Source organism: Melanotaenia boesemani, chromosome 23 (assembly GCF_017639745.1).
Source record: "Melanotaenia boesemani isolate fMelBoe1 chromosome 23, fMelBoe1.pri, whole genome shotgun sequence".
NCBI lineage: Eukaryota > Metazoa > Chordata > Actinopteri > Atheriniformes > Melanotaeniidae > Melanotaenia > Melanotaenia boesemani.
Window position 1 is genome coordinate 11,875,316 of NC_055704.1, and position 17,715 is coordinate 11,893,030.

The following is a 17,715-nucleotide window of genomic DNA, read 5'->3' on the forward strand; positions in this document are numbered from 1 at the left end:
CAATTCAAACCTTTGTGACAACAAAATTTTTTTTTAATTTTTTTTAGTTAAATCACTCAACATAGAGGCTGCTACTCCAAGAACAAAGACAGGCTATCAGCCATTTTTAGTGTTCTGTTAGTAATTTAGCGCTGGAATGCATTACAGCACATTTAAAGAGGAAGAACCTGGGTCTCTTGTGTTCAATGTTTTAATCCAAAATCCATTAAGGACATGTCTAGCTGCATTACTGAATTACAGCTATGTTTAGAAACACTTAATGTTCATTTTTTTGCAGCTGTTTGGTATATAATCCATCACTAGTGTTAGGTTTGCATATTTGTACTGCATGCAATATTTGCAGTTAGATAATACAAATGAATAAATAATGAGGGAAGTGGGAACAGGACCTCACAGTATTTGATGCCATGGTTAGCCTAGGCATTAAAAAATGTTCTTTTGTTTTTTTAAAACATAAATATAATTTATACTTAGCTGATAATTAGGGAAATGTCACGTATGTCACAGGAATGACAGAACCAATGAATCAGGAAACACAGAAATAAATGATAGATCACCACCTATAGGTGTAGTACCTCAAGCTTAGATGTCTGTTGGTATTGGGAACTATGTCATGCAATGCCATGTTTTGATACCTTATGAATTTTACTGCACAAATAGTGTAGGGGAGGAAAATTAATATAAATAGAGGATGAATAATAATATGGGTCCTGCTGCTTCTTTTCTTGGACCTAAAACCAGAGACAATGAATGCAGCACAAGTTCAAGTTGAAGTTGGATTGCGATAAGAATGGAGAGGCTGGATTAAGCTGGAAATATGACTTACTTTCCCATCAGACGTTTTAAGACCTACTGTAAGGGTTTCCAAATAACAAGACAGATTTTTTTTTTTTTTTTTTTAAGTTGTGACTTCAGACATGCAAAGAAAGAACTATTTTTCTCATGTTTCAAAATTAAATATCATTTGAGTTTTGTTAAAAAGCCACCGCCTGAGTTGGGGGAAACTCAGGATTTTCTATTCCAGGAAAAGAGTTAGGTCTTACCCCAAGTCTGTTGTCATGGTAACTGACTCTGTGAAGTGAACCTCCTCCATGCCAGATTCACTATAAAGAAACCCTGAGTCTCCTTCCACCTGAAGTGGCTGTCAGACATAGGTTGTCTGTACTAACGTGATTCCAGAGATTTAGAAGCTGATTTAACACACAATAAAAATGAGGGGAAAAGATTTTTCAGGACTCGACCAGACTTGTTAACATTTCCTGACCAACATCCCATCAAACAGCACCGGTCTGCAGTCACTCACATACTCCAGCAGTAAATTTTACTGGCAACAGAACATTTTAGAAAGACGACGGTTTGTCGGGTCATGAGAAAAGTCCTCACAAATGTCTGAAATCATAAATCAGAGGACTTAGCAATTAAAATAAATCTTAGAACACATTATCACATGTTGCATGTTGATGATGAACCAGATTGATTTTTCACATTCATGTACTCTAACTCACCTTACTATGAAAAATATCTCCTCTCTGGTTAAATTTGGATTTTGTTTAATTAAAATCAAAAACATGTATCCTTTCTCAGTAGCATCATTAAAAGGCTTCAAATAGTTCTCAGGTAAGCTAAGTGCTATGCAGGAGCTTAACTGCAGTGACGGGGAAAAAGCTTGTCAACCCCTGCGAGATCAGAAATCCACCATGTTTAATTTAACCTTCCGATACAAATGCTACTTACAGGGTCTGATGCAACGGTGTGCACAGGCTTACCTTAGCTCGGCTGGCTCATTAACACGCTGTCGGGTGCATTCTGCCTATGATCTCTCTCTGTAATGACACAGAGGCAGCTGAGCTGGATAAGAGTCTTCACCTGATCAATGGGAATGTCTGACATAAAATATTTAATACTCCAACCCCCTGGAATTAATCGCCCAGCATGCTTAATGTTTCACTTTTAAAGTATGTCAAATAACTCTGGTTACCTAAAGATGTTTAAGGATGTTTCTTTGATTCTTTGGCTACTCAGGTATTTTGAATGCAGCACAGTATGTAAATTCAATGAAAGTGGGAAGAAGTCAGAAGTTTTATATTTGCATTTGGTAATCACACAATAGCTCTCACACCTTTTAAATTAAAGAAATCTCACCAGGTTTACTTCCTGTAATTTATTTTTACCAGAGACTATCTTAAGATGGAATAACACCAGCTGTGCAAGTTATACGTTTTTATATCCCACCTACTAACTCTGCCCTTATTTTGAATCTACAACATATCAAACAGGCACACATATAAAAATTCTCATGACCTCCACTGGTGGTATAGGTTCTGCTATGTCTCCAAATCCACATTTTACCTTGAGATATTAATCACAATCTGTTTTGGGATCCATTAAAAACCATAAAAATAAATAAATAAATAAATAAAAACCACCGTCTGCCTGGAAATTTTGTTTTCCCCACCAGAAATTTGTCAGTCCTGGTTCATTTAAACCTCATGGGCCACGATAGCGCCAGCTGTTCATTTAGCAAGGACAAATTAAAGGACCCTGAAACTAAGTAGACATTAAAGTGTATGACCAGAAATAAATAAATAGTGAAGCAAAGTCATGAAAGTCACCTTAAACTGCAACAGATTAATAAAAATCCATTGGCATGGCGTGGTCTCAGTGGTGTATGATACTAAACCACACTGTAACCACAAGGTGATTTTTACATAAAAGTCATGATTTTTTCATGTCATGCTAATTTTCTAAGCAAATTCATCACCACTATGAAGCTTTTAGTCACATCAGTAATAAATACTGTTTCAACTGCATGTGCAAATGCAGTGATATTTTGTGTTGATTGGTATTTTTCATCCACATAACATGATAAATGACCAATTTAAATACATGCCATGTTTTTTTGTAATAACACTAAGACAAAAGCATTTTGCACACAACCTACAGTCATAAAATACAATAATTTGACAGCAACCAAAGTAAGTACAGTAAGTAAATTTGTGGTAATTTTTCTTTTGTTCTTTCTCTACTTTCTTTTAATTGCATGTTTCCAAGTACTTGATGATCAAGGTTTTGAAATGTGTACAAGATGCAATATTATTAAAAGCTGCAGAGGAAGTGTACGGGAAGTTTCCATAACTTGTAAGAGTAACTTATTAGCATCCAGCTGCCATTAAGTTACTGTAAAATTTACAGTGTTTAAGTACAACCAGATTCCCAATACGCCTTTTCTTATTCACATATTTTTTGCTTCTATCGTCATGTTTTAAAAATAAGTGAAAAACTCAACTCACTGTCATGTAAAGCATTTTCAAACTCTCACTTTGCTTTAATTAACTTTTTTCTTTATATTTCTGCAGTATTGTATACAAAAATCCCCATTCAAGTAATTAAAAGAACATCTGTGTAGTGAATCTGGCTATACTTGCATGTACGATAATCCCAAAAAACAAAGTTTAGAAGCATGAGAATGCTTGAAGCAGCAGAAAGTCTACACGTTTCACCCACAGCTTGACTCGACTGTGCATGTCAGACATTACCAGCAAAGACACTCTATTTCACTGATAAAGCAATTTTAAAAAGACAAAAAGAGAGATGTGATACTGTGGTATGGAATGCACATAAACATAAAAATTGAATTCTTACATTTTCTTATAATTTCTTCTTGATTTGGTATCATTTTAAACATTTATATGAGGGGCATGCATGCAACCTTAACAGGTCTCAAGCCCCAGCTGCTGGTGTCTTAAGTATCATCACTAGTGCTGACCTTTGACCCTTGTGTGGGCTGTAAAAAATACTGTTTTGATTTCATAACTGAGTAGGAGAGAAAATAAATTAGACTCACAAATCTTCCACGCTATCTCAAAAACACAATCCTGTTTAAAATGCTGCACACTGGTACTTTTTTCCATGTTTTCTCACAGATAATTAGAACATAAAACAAATATTATAAAACATCTTTAATGTAGCCAAAGAGAACATTTGCATAGCTTGGCTCTCATCTGTCTCTTGCAGCTAAATAAAGTATGAAACAGAAAACTATGGGGGAGTTTACATCAGTATCCCACATACTTACTGTAGTGAAGTGGTGGTTAGGACCGTTGAAGGGCCAGTTTCCTGTGCAGCTGATGTTTGGACTCATTTCAACCTGCAGCTGGAGTATCTTCAGAGTTTGATCCTCATTTCATCTCTACTGTTTATTTTTTTAATTATATTTCTGCTTTCTCCGAGAGCTGGTGCTGATGCGTGAACCGGCGTTTAGCAGACGCCACTACACAATGCCCATGTGCCCGTCAGTAAGAGGCTCCATGTCAGCGTGTGAGTAATTTAGAGGGTTCCTATGACTCTTTGAGTATGCACCTGGAACAAAGCCTGTAAATGGAGCCCCCCACTCTACTGCCTGACTCACTCTGCCATCATCAGCTTTGCCAGTCTCATTACGTGGCACTTCTCAGGAATTAAATGCCACGCTGCAGTGCAACGGCTTCAGGGCCCAGCATCTTGTGCTTTTGTCGTGTGTCTGCACACAAAAAAGCTGATCATCACCAACATTAGGTTCCCTTATCAAAACATTTTACTCATTCACTAGTGTATTTGTGCCCCCACTTCATTTGATTTTAAGAGTTTCTCTGCTTGTTTAATTTTGTATTTATCTAATATCCACTTTTAACTTGTTTTTTAAAAGTTCAAATACATTTTGTCTATAAATGTTAGGTCTCTGCTGCAAGTAATACTCTGTATAAACGTGCATTTGCAGCTCATCTACTGATTTCTAGAAGGTTGTAAGACTGAAAGTTGCTTTTTCATTTTATATGCAAACATCAAGTGTAAAACACAACATTTTAAAACTACAGTTTTCTTAAGCCGAGCTAAGCTAACGGTTCATTGTTTCATAACATTTTAAATTTAAGAGTTTCCCATGTGAAAGGCAGGGAAAATGTGCTACCTTTGATCCTGTCTGCTTATAATTAATTAATCTTTCCTTTATATTCTTTTCATTCTTTACTAATTAAAATGTAATATATTTATTTATTTTCCATTTTTTATTAACTATTTTCTTAGCTGTATTGTTATATCCAGACAGTCATTGTTATTTCTTGTAGCTTTTGTTCTGAACCAACCATATCTGATCTTAAAATTGGCAAATGCACCCAAAATGACGTGTTTAGCTGGAAATGACTATTTATCTCCAAAAGAAATCAGCTTTGCTTACACCAGTAATACACTGCTCAAGAAGCTATGTAGAAGTGATACAAAGCTTCTGGGGATCCTGTTTACAAACAACAGAAACACTAATGAAATGTAAAAAACTCTCTATATGCTGTTGTAGATAAAATTATAGTTGCCATTAAAAAAACAATAAAGGGAAAACCGAAATACATCTTGGATCTGGATGAATGAAATATTCCAGTTAAAGGTCTTTATTACATAGTGGAAAGAGTTGAGAACAATATAACATTTGAATGATCAATGGAAACCAAAGTCATTAACCCATGGAGGTCTGGATACAGAATCATAGTCAAATTAAAAGTGGAAAAAGCTTTTGTGGAAATTCCTCAAAACAATTCACAATGAGGTTCAGCAGAGTGTGTGGCCTCCACGTGCTGGTGTGCACTTCCTACAATGTCTGGACATGCTCCTGATGAGACAATAGATGTTTGCCTGAAAGATTTCCTCCCAGACCTGGAACAGGGCATCAGCCAACCCATGGATAGTCTGTGGTGCAACGTGGTGGTGGAGGATACAAGACATGATGTCCAAGAAGTGCTGGATTAGATTCAGGTCTGGTAAGCAGGCAGGCCAGTTCATAGCATCAATGCCTTCGTCATGCAGGAACTGCTGACACACCCCATCTACATGAAGTTGAGCAATATCATGCGTCAGAAGGAACCCAGGTCCTACTGCAGTAGCACATGGTCTGACAATGGGTCTGGGGATCTCATCCCAGTACCTAATGGCAGTCAGGAAACCTCTGGCTAGCACATAAAGGTTTGTGCAGCCCAAAAAAACATATGAAGACCATAACTGAACATTTGCCAAACTGGCCATGGTAGAGGATGTTGCAAGTAGCGTAATATTCTACACGGCGTCTCCACGAGTCTGCCACATGAGCTCAATGTAAACCTGCTCTCATCAGTGAAGAGCACAGGTTGCCAACGGCAAATCTGACAATCCTCTTGTTCTCTGGTGAATACCAATCGCTTATGGTGTTTGGCTGTGAGCAGAGGCCCCACTTGTGGACGTTGGGCCCTCATACCACCCTCATGGAGTCTGTTTCTGACTGTTTGAACAGAAACCTTCACACCTTCTGGAGGTCATTTTGTGGGGATCTGGCAGTGCTCCTTCTGTTCCTCCTTGCACAAAGAAGCAGATAGCAGTCCTGTTGCTGAGTTGTTGTCCTCCTACTGTCCACTCCATGTCTCCTGGTATACTGGCCTCTCTCCTGGTATCTCCTCCATGCTTTTGATACTGTGTTGGGAGATGCAGAAAACTTATGTGCCATCCTGGATGAGCTGCATTACCTGAGCAACTTCTGTGTGTTGCAGACACCACCTCATGTTACCTTTGAGGTTGCTGGCAAATTACAAACGTAACCAAAAATCAGCCAGAAAAGATGAAAAGCAAGTAATGGTCTTGGGCCACCACCTGCAGGACTAAATTGAAGAATAAACAATTTGTTTGCAGAGACTCAAATTATTGTCCAGATTAATCTGAAAGAATCACAGCTAAAGTGTTATTCTTCCTTCCATACTGTGACTGTATGAAGGGAATATGTAAAGTAATGTTTATAGTACTTCATTTATATGCAAATCTTGCTTTCAATTAAAAAAAAAGATAAGAAATTATACAACATCAATAGTCTATGTGCAAACCTGTGTTTTCAGCCCTTTTATTAAAGTCATCTCAGTGTTCATTGCTGCAGCTGTGAAAGTTCAGCAAGTTTTATTTTTATTTTTTTTAATTGTATGCATATTATGAAGATATAAATAAAACACAACTCACCTGTAACATAAGGTTTTTTCATTTAACCCATTAATATAGCAGAAGCCTTTAACCAAAACAACAAGTGAAATGCAGGGTTCCACAATACACTGATACACCTGGAAAGTATATTGTATCACAGAAATATTATGTCATTAAAACTTCAGTTCTATAGGATCTTTCTGTCTTTCCACCTTCTTCATGTACTGTACCTTATAAGCTGGCCTGGTTAAGGAGTGTTTTGTCTTTGCTTTTCAACCAGCCAAGATGTTTTAAGCAGATTTTCAAATTCAAATTACAAATCTGCTATTTTGGGATTTTTAGCAGCTGGCTCCCATAGACAGTGCTCCCCACCCCAGGCATGGAGGTGGAGGCCAGGAGGTAGAAGAAACAGAGGAAAGATGGGTCTTTCTTTGAAAAAGAAGAAGAAGAAGAAGTAGAAAAACAAAACAAAACCCAAGCACTGGCTGTTTACATATCTTTGGCACGTCTGTGGTTGTTTCCATGACAACAGGAGTAAAGATAGTTGGGATGTTTCACGGATACAGTGTGCCAAGTGGTGCTGATTGCTGGACGTGAGCTGAAGATTGAACAGCAGAAGCAGGAGGTGGAAAAAGACGGTGCCAGCCGTGGCATTACCTCAGCGTGATCCTGTGGGTGAAATCAACGCCAGACAAATGCAGCTTCTGTTTTTAGGCACCAGCTGTCTTGTTTACCTCTTTACTCTCGCCGGGAAATGACATTTACAGCTGCACTAGGCTTGATGTTGGGTTTAAACACACCTGTGTTTTTAGAGTAAATGCTAGTGTGCAGCTACAACAATTAGCCCCGTCACTAATTAAGTTGGAAGTTGACATTGTCAGCTATTGCCACATGCAATTCCCATCATCAACACATGGCACCAATGGGCAATATCATTTTGTAATTATATTCTAACACACACAACTCTCATTTACATGTGAGGGAAATTTTAATCTCTATTTCATTTCTGAAAATTATTTAAACTCCTCCTCTCTGTAGTCATCCAGCATCTGTTGCTATGGGAATAAGACCACCCAAGCTGCATCAGAGATGTAGTGCTTACATTTGCACTTCTCTTCCCAAATTAATTGATCCTTAAAGTCTCAGGGAGACTTTTTCTTTGTGGAAGCAAAATGAAGATTTTTAAAAGAACACATATAGAGAAAAGAACACAATCAACATTGTGGTCGGAGTGACTTGAGACAGTTTGGCAGAAATGTCTATGAATGGTAGAACATGCTTACAGAGACAGAAAATCAGCACCAGGCTAGTTACGCCTATTCCTGTGGAAGCAGTAAGGTTGTATTTCATTTTTCCACACACTGCATCTGAATTTTGGTTTAATGTTTGTTAAATAAATTAAGACAGAGCATAAATGTTGTTCATCATAAGCTAAAGCTTTAGTGAAAGTTCAGTAAGGCAGATCTGGTTTATTATGTTCGCTCTGTTTTCTCATTTTAGCTTTTCCTTTCCCACACTGTCAAACCTTCCTTAATAATTATTTCTTCACTGCTCTGTTCCAGTGGCATTCCTGTTTTCCAGTCTGTTTTCCATCCTTTTAAAAAATCTCACGTCTCTGTTGTTCTTCTTCTAGACTGTGCATTGCGCTTCCCACTTCCTCCAGATGCCCAAGAAGGAATCTCAGAAATCTATTCCCTCCAAGTTCACCACCAACGTCTGGACATTCCTATCATTCTTTATGTCATGATTTGCCTTGATGCAGTATTAGAGGCTAACAGCCAAACTTTATTACAATTATTTAACACAATTTGCCTCGACCTTTCATTTGATCTCTCTGTATTGAATTGTATTTACCTAAATTAAAAGCTGGTAAAAACAGCTGTTTTATTGTTGTTTATTTTATGTGTTGCAATGCAAAACCTTAGAATTTAGACAGGGCATACTTTCTTTTTGACACAACTTTATGGCTCATAACAGAAAGCTGACTGATCCAAATTCCATCTATATAAAGGTGAATTAACTAATTCTGAAATGCAGTTAGAATGAAAATAAATGGAAATTTACTACAACTGGACAGAGCTCATAAATTCACAATTGGTTTCAAGACATTTTGTTCCTTTTGATAAGGCTGAATAATTATAATAAATTTCAGTACTTGATAATGTAATTTTGAAGGTCACGTGTCATAAAAAGTCAGTCAGTTATTTCTCCCTTTTAATAGTACCAATTGTTGAATTATACATTGTTAGAAAGCCTGGTTAGTCATATTTTCAATTAGGTAAAACCTTATAAGGGTTGTGAATTTGTGATTGAAAACAAGTGGGCAGTACCCTAAAATATCCACCAAAATCCCCAGCATTTATATTTTGTTTGGTATTGTTTTGAGTTGCTTGGTGGATTGGATGATTACACTCTCCCACAGTAATCATGAAAAAAACAACACGTATTTACACTTCAAGGACTTCTGTGGTGTGTAGAAGATCCATGAGCAACCTCAACAGCATGCCCAAGCTGATCTCACAGGTGTTCATTTGGGTTAAGGTCTGGACTCACGACAGGCCACTGCATCCTTTCCAGTCCCAAATTTTAAAGGTACTCTGTGATGATCTTGGCTCTGTGGGAGAGAGCATTGTCATCCTGGAGGATGGAGGTACCAGTTCCTAGATATAAATAACTACTGGCTCCAGAATCTCTATCAATTAGGTGCCAGTCATACATCTATGACTGCCACACACCTGGCAACATTTGAACCTCTGAACAAGAGACTATTGCAGGGGATTTTGGCACATTTTTATGGGACACTAGCAACATGTTTAGTTGTGTTACTCACCCCACAGAAGCATGATCCTTGCAAGGTATATTTCATTGTAAAGGTGACTAATCAGGCTTTCTAACGATGTATATAATACACAACAACTGGCATTATTAAAAGGGAGATAAAATCAGCAAAACAGAAATGAGCTTACTTTTTGTGCTAAGTTTATTTAAACTGTGGCACACACAAAACTATTGTAAGGAAGAAAATGGGTCAAATAAATCAAAAAACACCAGTTAAAAGATAAATAGTTTATGTGAATCCCTCACATAGCATTTACTTTTACTCTATACACAGCATGATATACAGTATGTCATCCTTTTTTCTTTTTTTTTGTACAATTTGACATAATGTTTTTATTTTTTTTTAGCATGCACTTTAGAATGCCAACAAAAGGCTCCACAAATACAGACTTCAAACTAGATTTTTTTCCTCACAGTAAAACATACAAAACATGAAACTGGATTGAAAGTTTGACAGTTTGAGGACACGGTGGAGAAGCACAGCATCAGACTACCATGACTTTTACAGGTAAAGAGCAATGTACTCAACCGTAAGACACAAAAATACATGTTCTGGATTAAAAAAAATAAACACCTTTTTTCTTTTTTCAAGTTACAACATCCTAGAAATACACAAAGAAAGGTACCCCTTTGACAATTCAAAGGGTAAAGCAGCATGTTTACTACACAAGGAGGATTTGTGGGTACAGGTTGACACTTGAACAGCTAGCCTATAACTGTGGAGGTTGCTACCAACATGCAGTCAGTGGTGCCGCTTGTCAGTCCTGCCCATCAGCATTTGCAGCTAATTTTTTATCCCCTCACTCGTTCCTTCCACCTTCTTGTTTAAACGGGCTGCTGAAATCACAGTGTGGATCGGCGCTTTTTGTGTTTTCGGGTGCTTATTGCAAATCCGATCTGATTGTTTAGGTATGGGGGATTGCTACTGTGCAGATGTAGCCATTCTAGAAGTCCCGCTTGGTAAATTTCTGCTACACTTTTGCTCCATTCCCCCCAAAGGGGGAAAAAGTTTGGAAGAATGAAGTCTGCATTTTTTTTTCTCTCTTTGTTTTAGCCACCAGGAGTTATGAGGAATAATCTGGTAAGAATAATTTGGTTTTTTGAGGAGACAAACATCTGCAGCACCGACGCAGGGTAGTTGCATGATAAATGCATGGGAAGTGGGGACTTCTACAACGGCAGCTGCATCACAGGGGAACTCTGTCTCATTTAGGCTTGTGCTAAAACTAACTTGGAAGAGTCAGCATCAGGTTCACTCACTGGTCTTCTCTGACCTGGTCTTTCAAACTGCAGATCTCAACCTGGAGTTTTACGGTACTCACGCACAAGTTCTCACACACAGTTATAAACAGCAGAGCAATTAACCTATTGATATTACCAATTAAAACAAAAGCAGAGATGACCATTATGTCACACTTATTCAACTTAGCACATTTGCCTCTCTACACTGTATATAGTTTAAGTAGAACTTTATATGAATACACTCCATTTTTTAGAACACAAAACGCCTCAACAATCTTAATACACTTATTGCGAGGGGGATTACCACAGCAAGAAAAGTGATTGATGTTGAGTGTAATGGCGCAATTTAGCAACCACCAACCTGGTTACCTGACTCGCCAACATACGACAGATGTGTGGACGGAGCCACTTGGCCCAGATGTGCTGTGTTGTTGTATTTACAGGAAAAAAACATCTATCACTTAGATAGTCTCTTTTCGGGACATGTTTATTTTGTCCCTCCTTGTGTTACTCCAGAGTTCCAAAACAGGAACAGAAAAAAAGAGAAATCAGGTAAATATGGAGGCTTATTAAAGTCTTCCTTTTTAGAGTTCCTTCCCTACGTGTTGAGCCTTGAGCCGGCTGGCTGTCAGTTTCTTCAAGTCCTCATCCATATTGTCCTGTAGGAGTGGCCTTGTGGCTCCTAATGGGGTCCTCCACAGCAATAGGTCCTCATTACTGATGACAGTCTAATCCCACTGCCATTAAACAGAATATGAATTGTCGAAATAACATATGACCACATTTCTAAATATCAGAAATGCATAATCTGTATCTGTCTGCATCAATTCAGAAAACCTTGTAATGCAAACTTTTTGTGTTAAATAGAGTATATGCACAAACATGAGCATTTTTCAAAGGCATGGTGCTCTATAAGCAAGATTTCTAAAACCTCTGCTGTATGTTCAAATGGCTTAAGTGAAGATGGGGGTGGGGGTGGGAGTGAATGAATAATTTGTTGTAGAGCCAGAGAAATGTTTGTAAGAGCAGTTTTTTTAATTGTTTGACTTTTTTGCGGAGCTGTGTGAAAGATGCATCTAGCTGTGAGCCAGTTGCTAAGCAACCTTGTGCTACGGGTACAGATATACTGTAGGGATGGGTGAGGCACATTGCTGCATTGCTATGTCTGCTGTCCTGCACCTGTTGGTGTGCAGAGGCAATTTACACCTGTCATGGCAAAACAGTCTAATCTAGAATAAATGTTGCAGCCTTTCAGCAAAGCAAAATGGCCACTCTCAGGGTACTGTAAGCGGATGCATAAAACCTGTGAGCAATTGTAAGAGAATTTAGTTCTAGCCTGTCTGTTTTGACGATTTGAGAGCATTACAGCCCTTTTTTTCATAGAACAAATTTTAAATTAAAATGTGATACATGATCCAAAATGCCTCTTGATTATGATCTTAGTTGTTTACCTTTTTTGTATTGACATATTTATATTAATGTTGAATAAAATGCTACATGTCACACACAGTTTGCAACCACACTCAAGCACCTCTCTGTTATGAATAATGAAGAATCCCAATGTTAGTTCTGACACATGATAACACAAACTATAATTAATGATCGAGAAGTGTCGACAACAATCGGACCTTCACCCCTTCAGATGGTTACCTTTCTGCAATGGTGGTGCCTTCCCTCAAGCCATTAAGATAGAACGCTGCTCTCTGCTTGTGTGAAACCAGTATAGACAACCTCTTTGCAGTTATCTGTGAGCAAACCAGAAACAGAACAGCTTTGGTGGTACTCCAAAGAAAAAAAAGAAGAAAAAAAAAACATTAGGAGGAGAAGGGGGGAAAGTTAATCTGGAATGGTAGCTGAATTCTGCATGCAGACAGAAATGATACCCGGCTGGCATTCTGTAGATTGTCAGTGATGCCAAAAGCAAAATGAAACAAAATAAAAATCCCCACCCTCTTCTAAAACCCAATATAATAACTTTAAATGAATAATTTTCCCGCAAGCTTTCTCGACTCCCTCCTTGTTGCCACACTTTTTATCTTTTTTTTTCTTTTGCTGAAGATGGTTACATGATGATCATGCACAAACATGAGAAGACCCATCAGCCAGCGAAGAGAGAATGTATGAGCTGACACCAGATTCTGAAATATTAATTCTCCATCCTTACAGCTAACCCCAAAATTACAGCAAGGAAAAAACAAAGTCACAGTCATATGTGGAATAAATGAAGTGACATCTCTTTTTCTTTTTTTCCTTTTTTTTCCTTTGGAAGCACAACTTTTTTAAGATATCTAAATATATTAAATCTATAGCAATTTCTAATTTCCCTGATCATTAATATGTATTAAATGTTATGGCTGCTACTTCTGAAGCCACCAGTCAGAATTGTTTTATTGCAAGTCTCAAAGTACGACATCAAACTAAAGAGTACTCCAAGTGACACAGAAGAACAGACAAGTTATTTAGGGATGTTAGCAAAGCACATATCTTCAAGGACAAGGAGAAAATGAGTACTCGCTCAGATTGCCCAGACTGTTAATATAAGTTTTAGCTACAATGTTAAGTACTTATCCACTAGTTCACAATATCTAGAAAAGAGTTCAGACATGATGTCAACGAAAGGTGGTCTGTTAGGTGATAAGATGTGGTGTGGTTTGAGGCAAGGTGGCCATGGGCTGGACGTCTCACAGGATGGAGGGAATAGGGGAGCGAGAGCGGCGCAGCGGGCAGGGTGATCCGTAGGGCGAGGTCACAGGAGACAACCTCAGGGCGTTACCAGCCATGCCAGTCATGCCTGCTATGTTGTTTAAGCTCCGGGATTTCTCATAGCCTTCAGATGAGGGGGCGACAAAAGGTGGTTGTGGTTGTGCAGGAACAGGACATGAACACACACAGGCAGGCAGGCAGGCAGGCACGCAGGCAGGCACGCAGGCAGGCAACGATCCGAGTCCAAGCCAGCCGATTGAACCGAGACAAGACAGGAGACAGGAGTGAGACAGTAACATACTGTATGGTGAGTGAATGCACATCACATTTCCTAACAGTGGTTATCAGGCATATTGATCTCAGATTATAGAAGTGGAGCTGCTTTGGATGGGAAATAACTGGCTGACAAGGTACAGTTAAACTACATTTTTTCTGCTTTATCATAAACATAACAAGTACATTGAAAACTAACTGCAGCCCAAAGATGTCGTGGACCATCGTATCAACAATTATGAATAAGTCATCTTTAAAAAACCAGGGATCACAAGTAAATTTGTTACTGTGCAGCACAGGAAAAATGCATTTGATAGGTCTTGTTAGACATCATATTATCTAGTTTTATCATTACTCTAATGTTGATATGGTACAATATCATGTTATAAAACCCATCATTCTCAACAAAATGTAAAGACATTAATCTTTAAAGGTGAATCAGTGCCAGACCTTGCCATCTTCTCTTCAACTCACCAGTGAGTGTTTACATTTTTCTTTCAATACTCAACAGACCTTTGTCCAGTGTTCCCTCCTTCTAATAAAATCCAAATGCTTTCCAGACATTAGATTTGATTATGTATTTTAAACTATGTCAACAGAAATTTTTTATGTGTTTATCTTGGAAGCAAGAGTGGGTGTACATGCCACATACGTGCTACATCTGAACAGAAAATTTGGCAGACTTGCCCGCTGATACACTGTTTAAAAAGTGTTGGCATGCACTGCCTTTGTAATGGTATGGGGCCACTCTGATGTTTACTTCGATGCTGACACATAAATCTTCTTTTGACTGTAACATATTTTTAATGCAGATTTTTGAGTGATTGATGGCACATTTTATTCAGATTCCAATTAACAAATCTTAACCCTGTTGAATTCATTTCTTTGTAGTCATGGCTATTAACTGATTGCTTGTGTAAAAGTTAGTAAGAAGAAGGACTTCATGATAGTCTCTGGTTGGCGTTGGAAGCCAAATAGTTAACATGTTAATGTATCCTCCACAATAGCTCTGCCCCTAATGAAGTCTTGGATGATTAGACTTTCAGTCTGCCCAAGTAATCCTGAGAAACTTAAACTATAGTTAATGTTATTCTTAAATAGGTTGAAAATAAAAAGACTACATAACAGTATGATTACAATTTCCTTTTACAAGAAATTGTTTTAAAATCATTAAATCTTTCTTATGTTAATAAATCTTCCACTACTTATATAATTGCTCATTAACATTCATGCATATATGTTACACATGGCATAAACCATGCAAATAATTGCAGGTAATGAATATATAAAATGGTAAAGTGTCTACAGTGTGCATAAATCCAGACAATGCATACTTATGATGATAAGGATAATTAGAAATACCTTAATTCAATTATCTATACAGTTTTACACTTTACAACAACTTAAACTTGTAAAAAGCTTCATGTGTTGCATGCTGGCAAATTTGCATTAGTTGCAAAGTAAACAAGCAAGCCAAAGCAGGCAGATCGGTAATGGAGCATGCCAATCAGCTGGGGTACACACTGATGAGGAGCGACTAATGGAAATGTTGCATCATTACCATACTGCATCCACCACCATTTGTTTCACTGAGAGAGAGGGTCTATTTTAAACTGGGGTAGTCAAGCAAGCAAAACAAAAGACCTACTGGATCTTTGCCAACAGGTAGCAGGGGCTGGAGCAGCTGTTTTATGCATTAGGTTTAGTGTAGTGGCCACTGCAAGCTCAGCTGCTGAAAAATGTAATTCTCTTAAATCTAGTCCAATTTCAGAATCACTCTGCACCACAAATCCCCAATGTTTGGAAGATGGGAGCTGAAATTTGAGACATTTGTCAATTTACAGCCTAATGGCATGAAAACAGCAAATTTCCTGCTATAACGTGCAGTAGCACAACAAGATTATAGAGTTATTGCACTAAGATAGCATTACATGTAGATAGCTTCATGTAGAGGCAGGTTACTTCTCTTAAAACTTAGAAGGCAATTAGCTGAGGCTTAATGCTTCTACTTTATGGCTCAGATTAACTGTATTAATGCCTAAAGATGCTGGAGATAAGACAAAGAAGTTACTGTAACAAAAAACAGCCTTAGGATTAAAAAAATGTATTTTAAGTTGGTCTGGGAGAGATTGTAAAAATATGCCCCAAAAACATTATTTTTCCTAATTTTTTTAAATGAATTGCTGTGTGACATTATTTCTACTGTGTAAAATGTTTGTATGATAATGTTCCTTTCTTCAAAATTATACAAAAATGCAACAAGGTGATGAAAACTGGATAAGGGTCCTTTTCTGCATCTGAACATTTTACCCATGAATTGCTTCGGATCGAGACAAAAAAACAGGTCCAGTGTGTGGACCAATCTGAGTAATAATGTCAATATCTGTCTTTCAGTTCAATTGATCATATAGTGCCTCAACCATGAGCCATGGTTAACTCAAATCTTTTAGCAAGCTGACTTCTTCATGATGCTTTTAACTTAAATTCAATAGAAACATTAATGAATTAACATAAAACAACATGAATCATAATTAGTACAATTTTACACATGAAAAAGTCAGCCTGCTAATAAGTTTACAAGATTAATTTTTTATTTATTTATTTTTGTAACCATTTAAATTCCTCCGACAGTAAAAATTTCCGCAGGTTTATCATCGCCTCTGAGGCAGATGATACAATTTATCTTGGTGCGGCACATGGGCAATGAACATGGTAACAGCCAAAAAAGAAAGACACTGGGTCAGAAATTTATTCAAGTGTTTCCAAGCAACAAGAAAACATGAATAAATTGTGAAGAAAGCAACAGTTCTGAGTCAGCTGCATGGACACATCGACCCCTCAGAATTGCTAAAAACATTGTGATGTGTGTCACTGCTGAAAGTCGCAACAGCAGATACACAGGTTACGTTACCTGAGCTGACTAGGGCTGAACAAACAGCCTTCCCCCCTCCAGGGATGTTGGTGTACCTGTCACTAAGGACATGGATCAGCTGATGATGGATAAGGAGTCCGACTGAAATCTATGTTTCGAAGGCTTTTTCATTTTACTTTTCTATCTTTTATATCACCTTAAATATAAACTACTATATAAAAAACGTTAAAATGATGAGCACAGAGAAGAACCCATACTTGTAGGTGATTTCTAATCTAAAAAAAACCAAAAAACTAAAATGCACAAAGACAAAAAAAAAAAAGAATAAAAAAAAATATAAAAATCAGACAAACGCTTTTAAAATGTTACTTTAAAAAAATAGCTTAGAATTTTAACATAAATTTGATTTGCTATGCTACCTTATCACATTTAAACTCAATTGACTTTTATTGGGAAACATTATAGTTTCCACACGCAGTTACCTGTTTTTCGTAACCCTCCATCTGCAGGGCAGGTGTAGTCACTGGCTGCAAGAAGGAAGCATGTCCCCCCACTTCGACGGTCCTGCTCCCTGGTGCTGGACCTTCTCATGGGGACCCGCTCCTCTGGAGACATGGTGAGGTCACTACTGCAGTCTGCTGACAGAACTGTGAGAGAGGAAACAAAGACATTTTTATCTTCTTACCAGTCTTTTAAAACATTTCATTTCCAGTCCTTACAACAAAGATCAATATAAGTCTGTATATTAGCATATAGAGCAGTAATGACTCTGGTCTTTCTGTTTTGTTGTAGAAGGGCTTCTGATAGAAAAGAAAATGGTTTCT

At 37.7% G+C, this 17,715-nt stretch overlaps 1 protein-coding gene across 3 annotated transcripts in view; it reads right to left on the reverse strand.

Moving 5' to 3' along the window:
- Positions 1-10,063: 10,063 nt before the first annotated feature.
- Positions 10,064-17,715, reverse strand: part of kcnc2 (potassium voltage-gated channel, Shaw-related subfamily, member 2) — a 93,662-nt gene continuing 86,010 nt past the window's right edge. Inside the window, exons 3-5 of one of the 3 annotated variants that reach the window (XM_041977731.1) lie at positions 17,374-17,538; positions 12,694-12,788; positions 10,064-11,780 (exon numbers count right to left, since the gene is read on the reverse strand). In XM_041977731.1, the coding sequence (XP_041833665.1) occupies positions 12,727-12,788; positions 17,374-17,538 (227 nt within the window). In that variant the 3' untranslated portion in view covers positions 10,064-11,780; positions 12,694-12,726. Of the gene's footprint in view, positions 13,871-17,373; positions 17,539-17,715 lie in introns of all 3 variants that reach the window. The other 2 variants (XM_041977730.1, XM_041977729.1) reach the window with 2 other exon arrangements.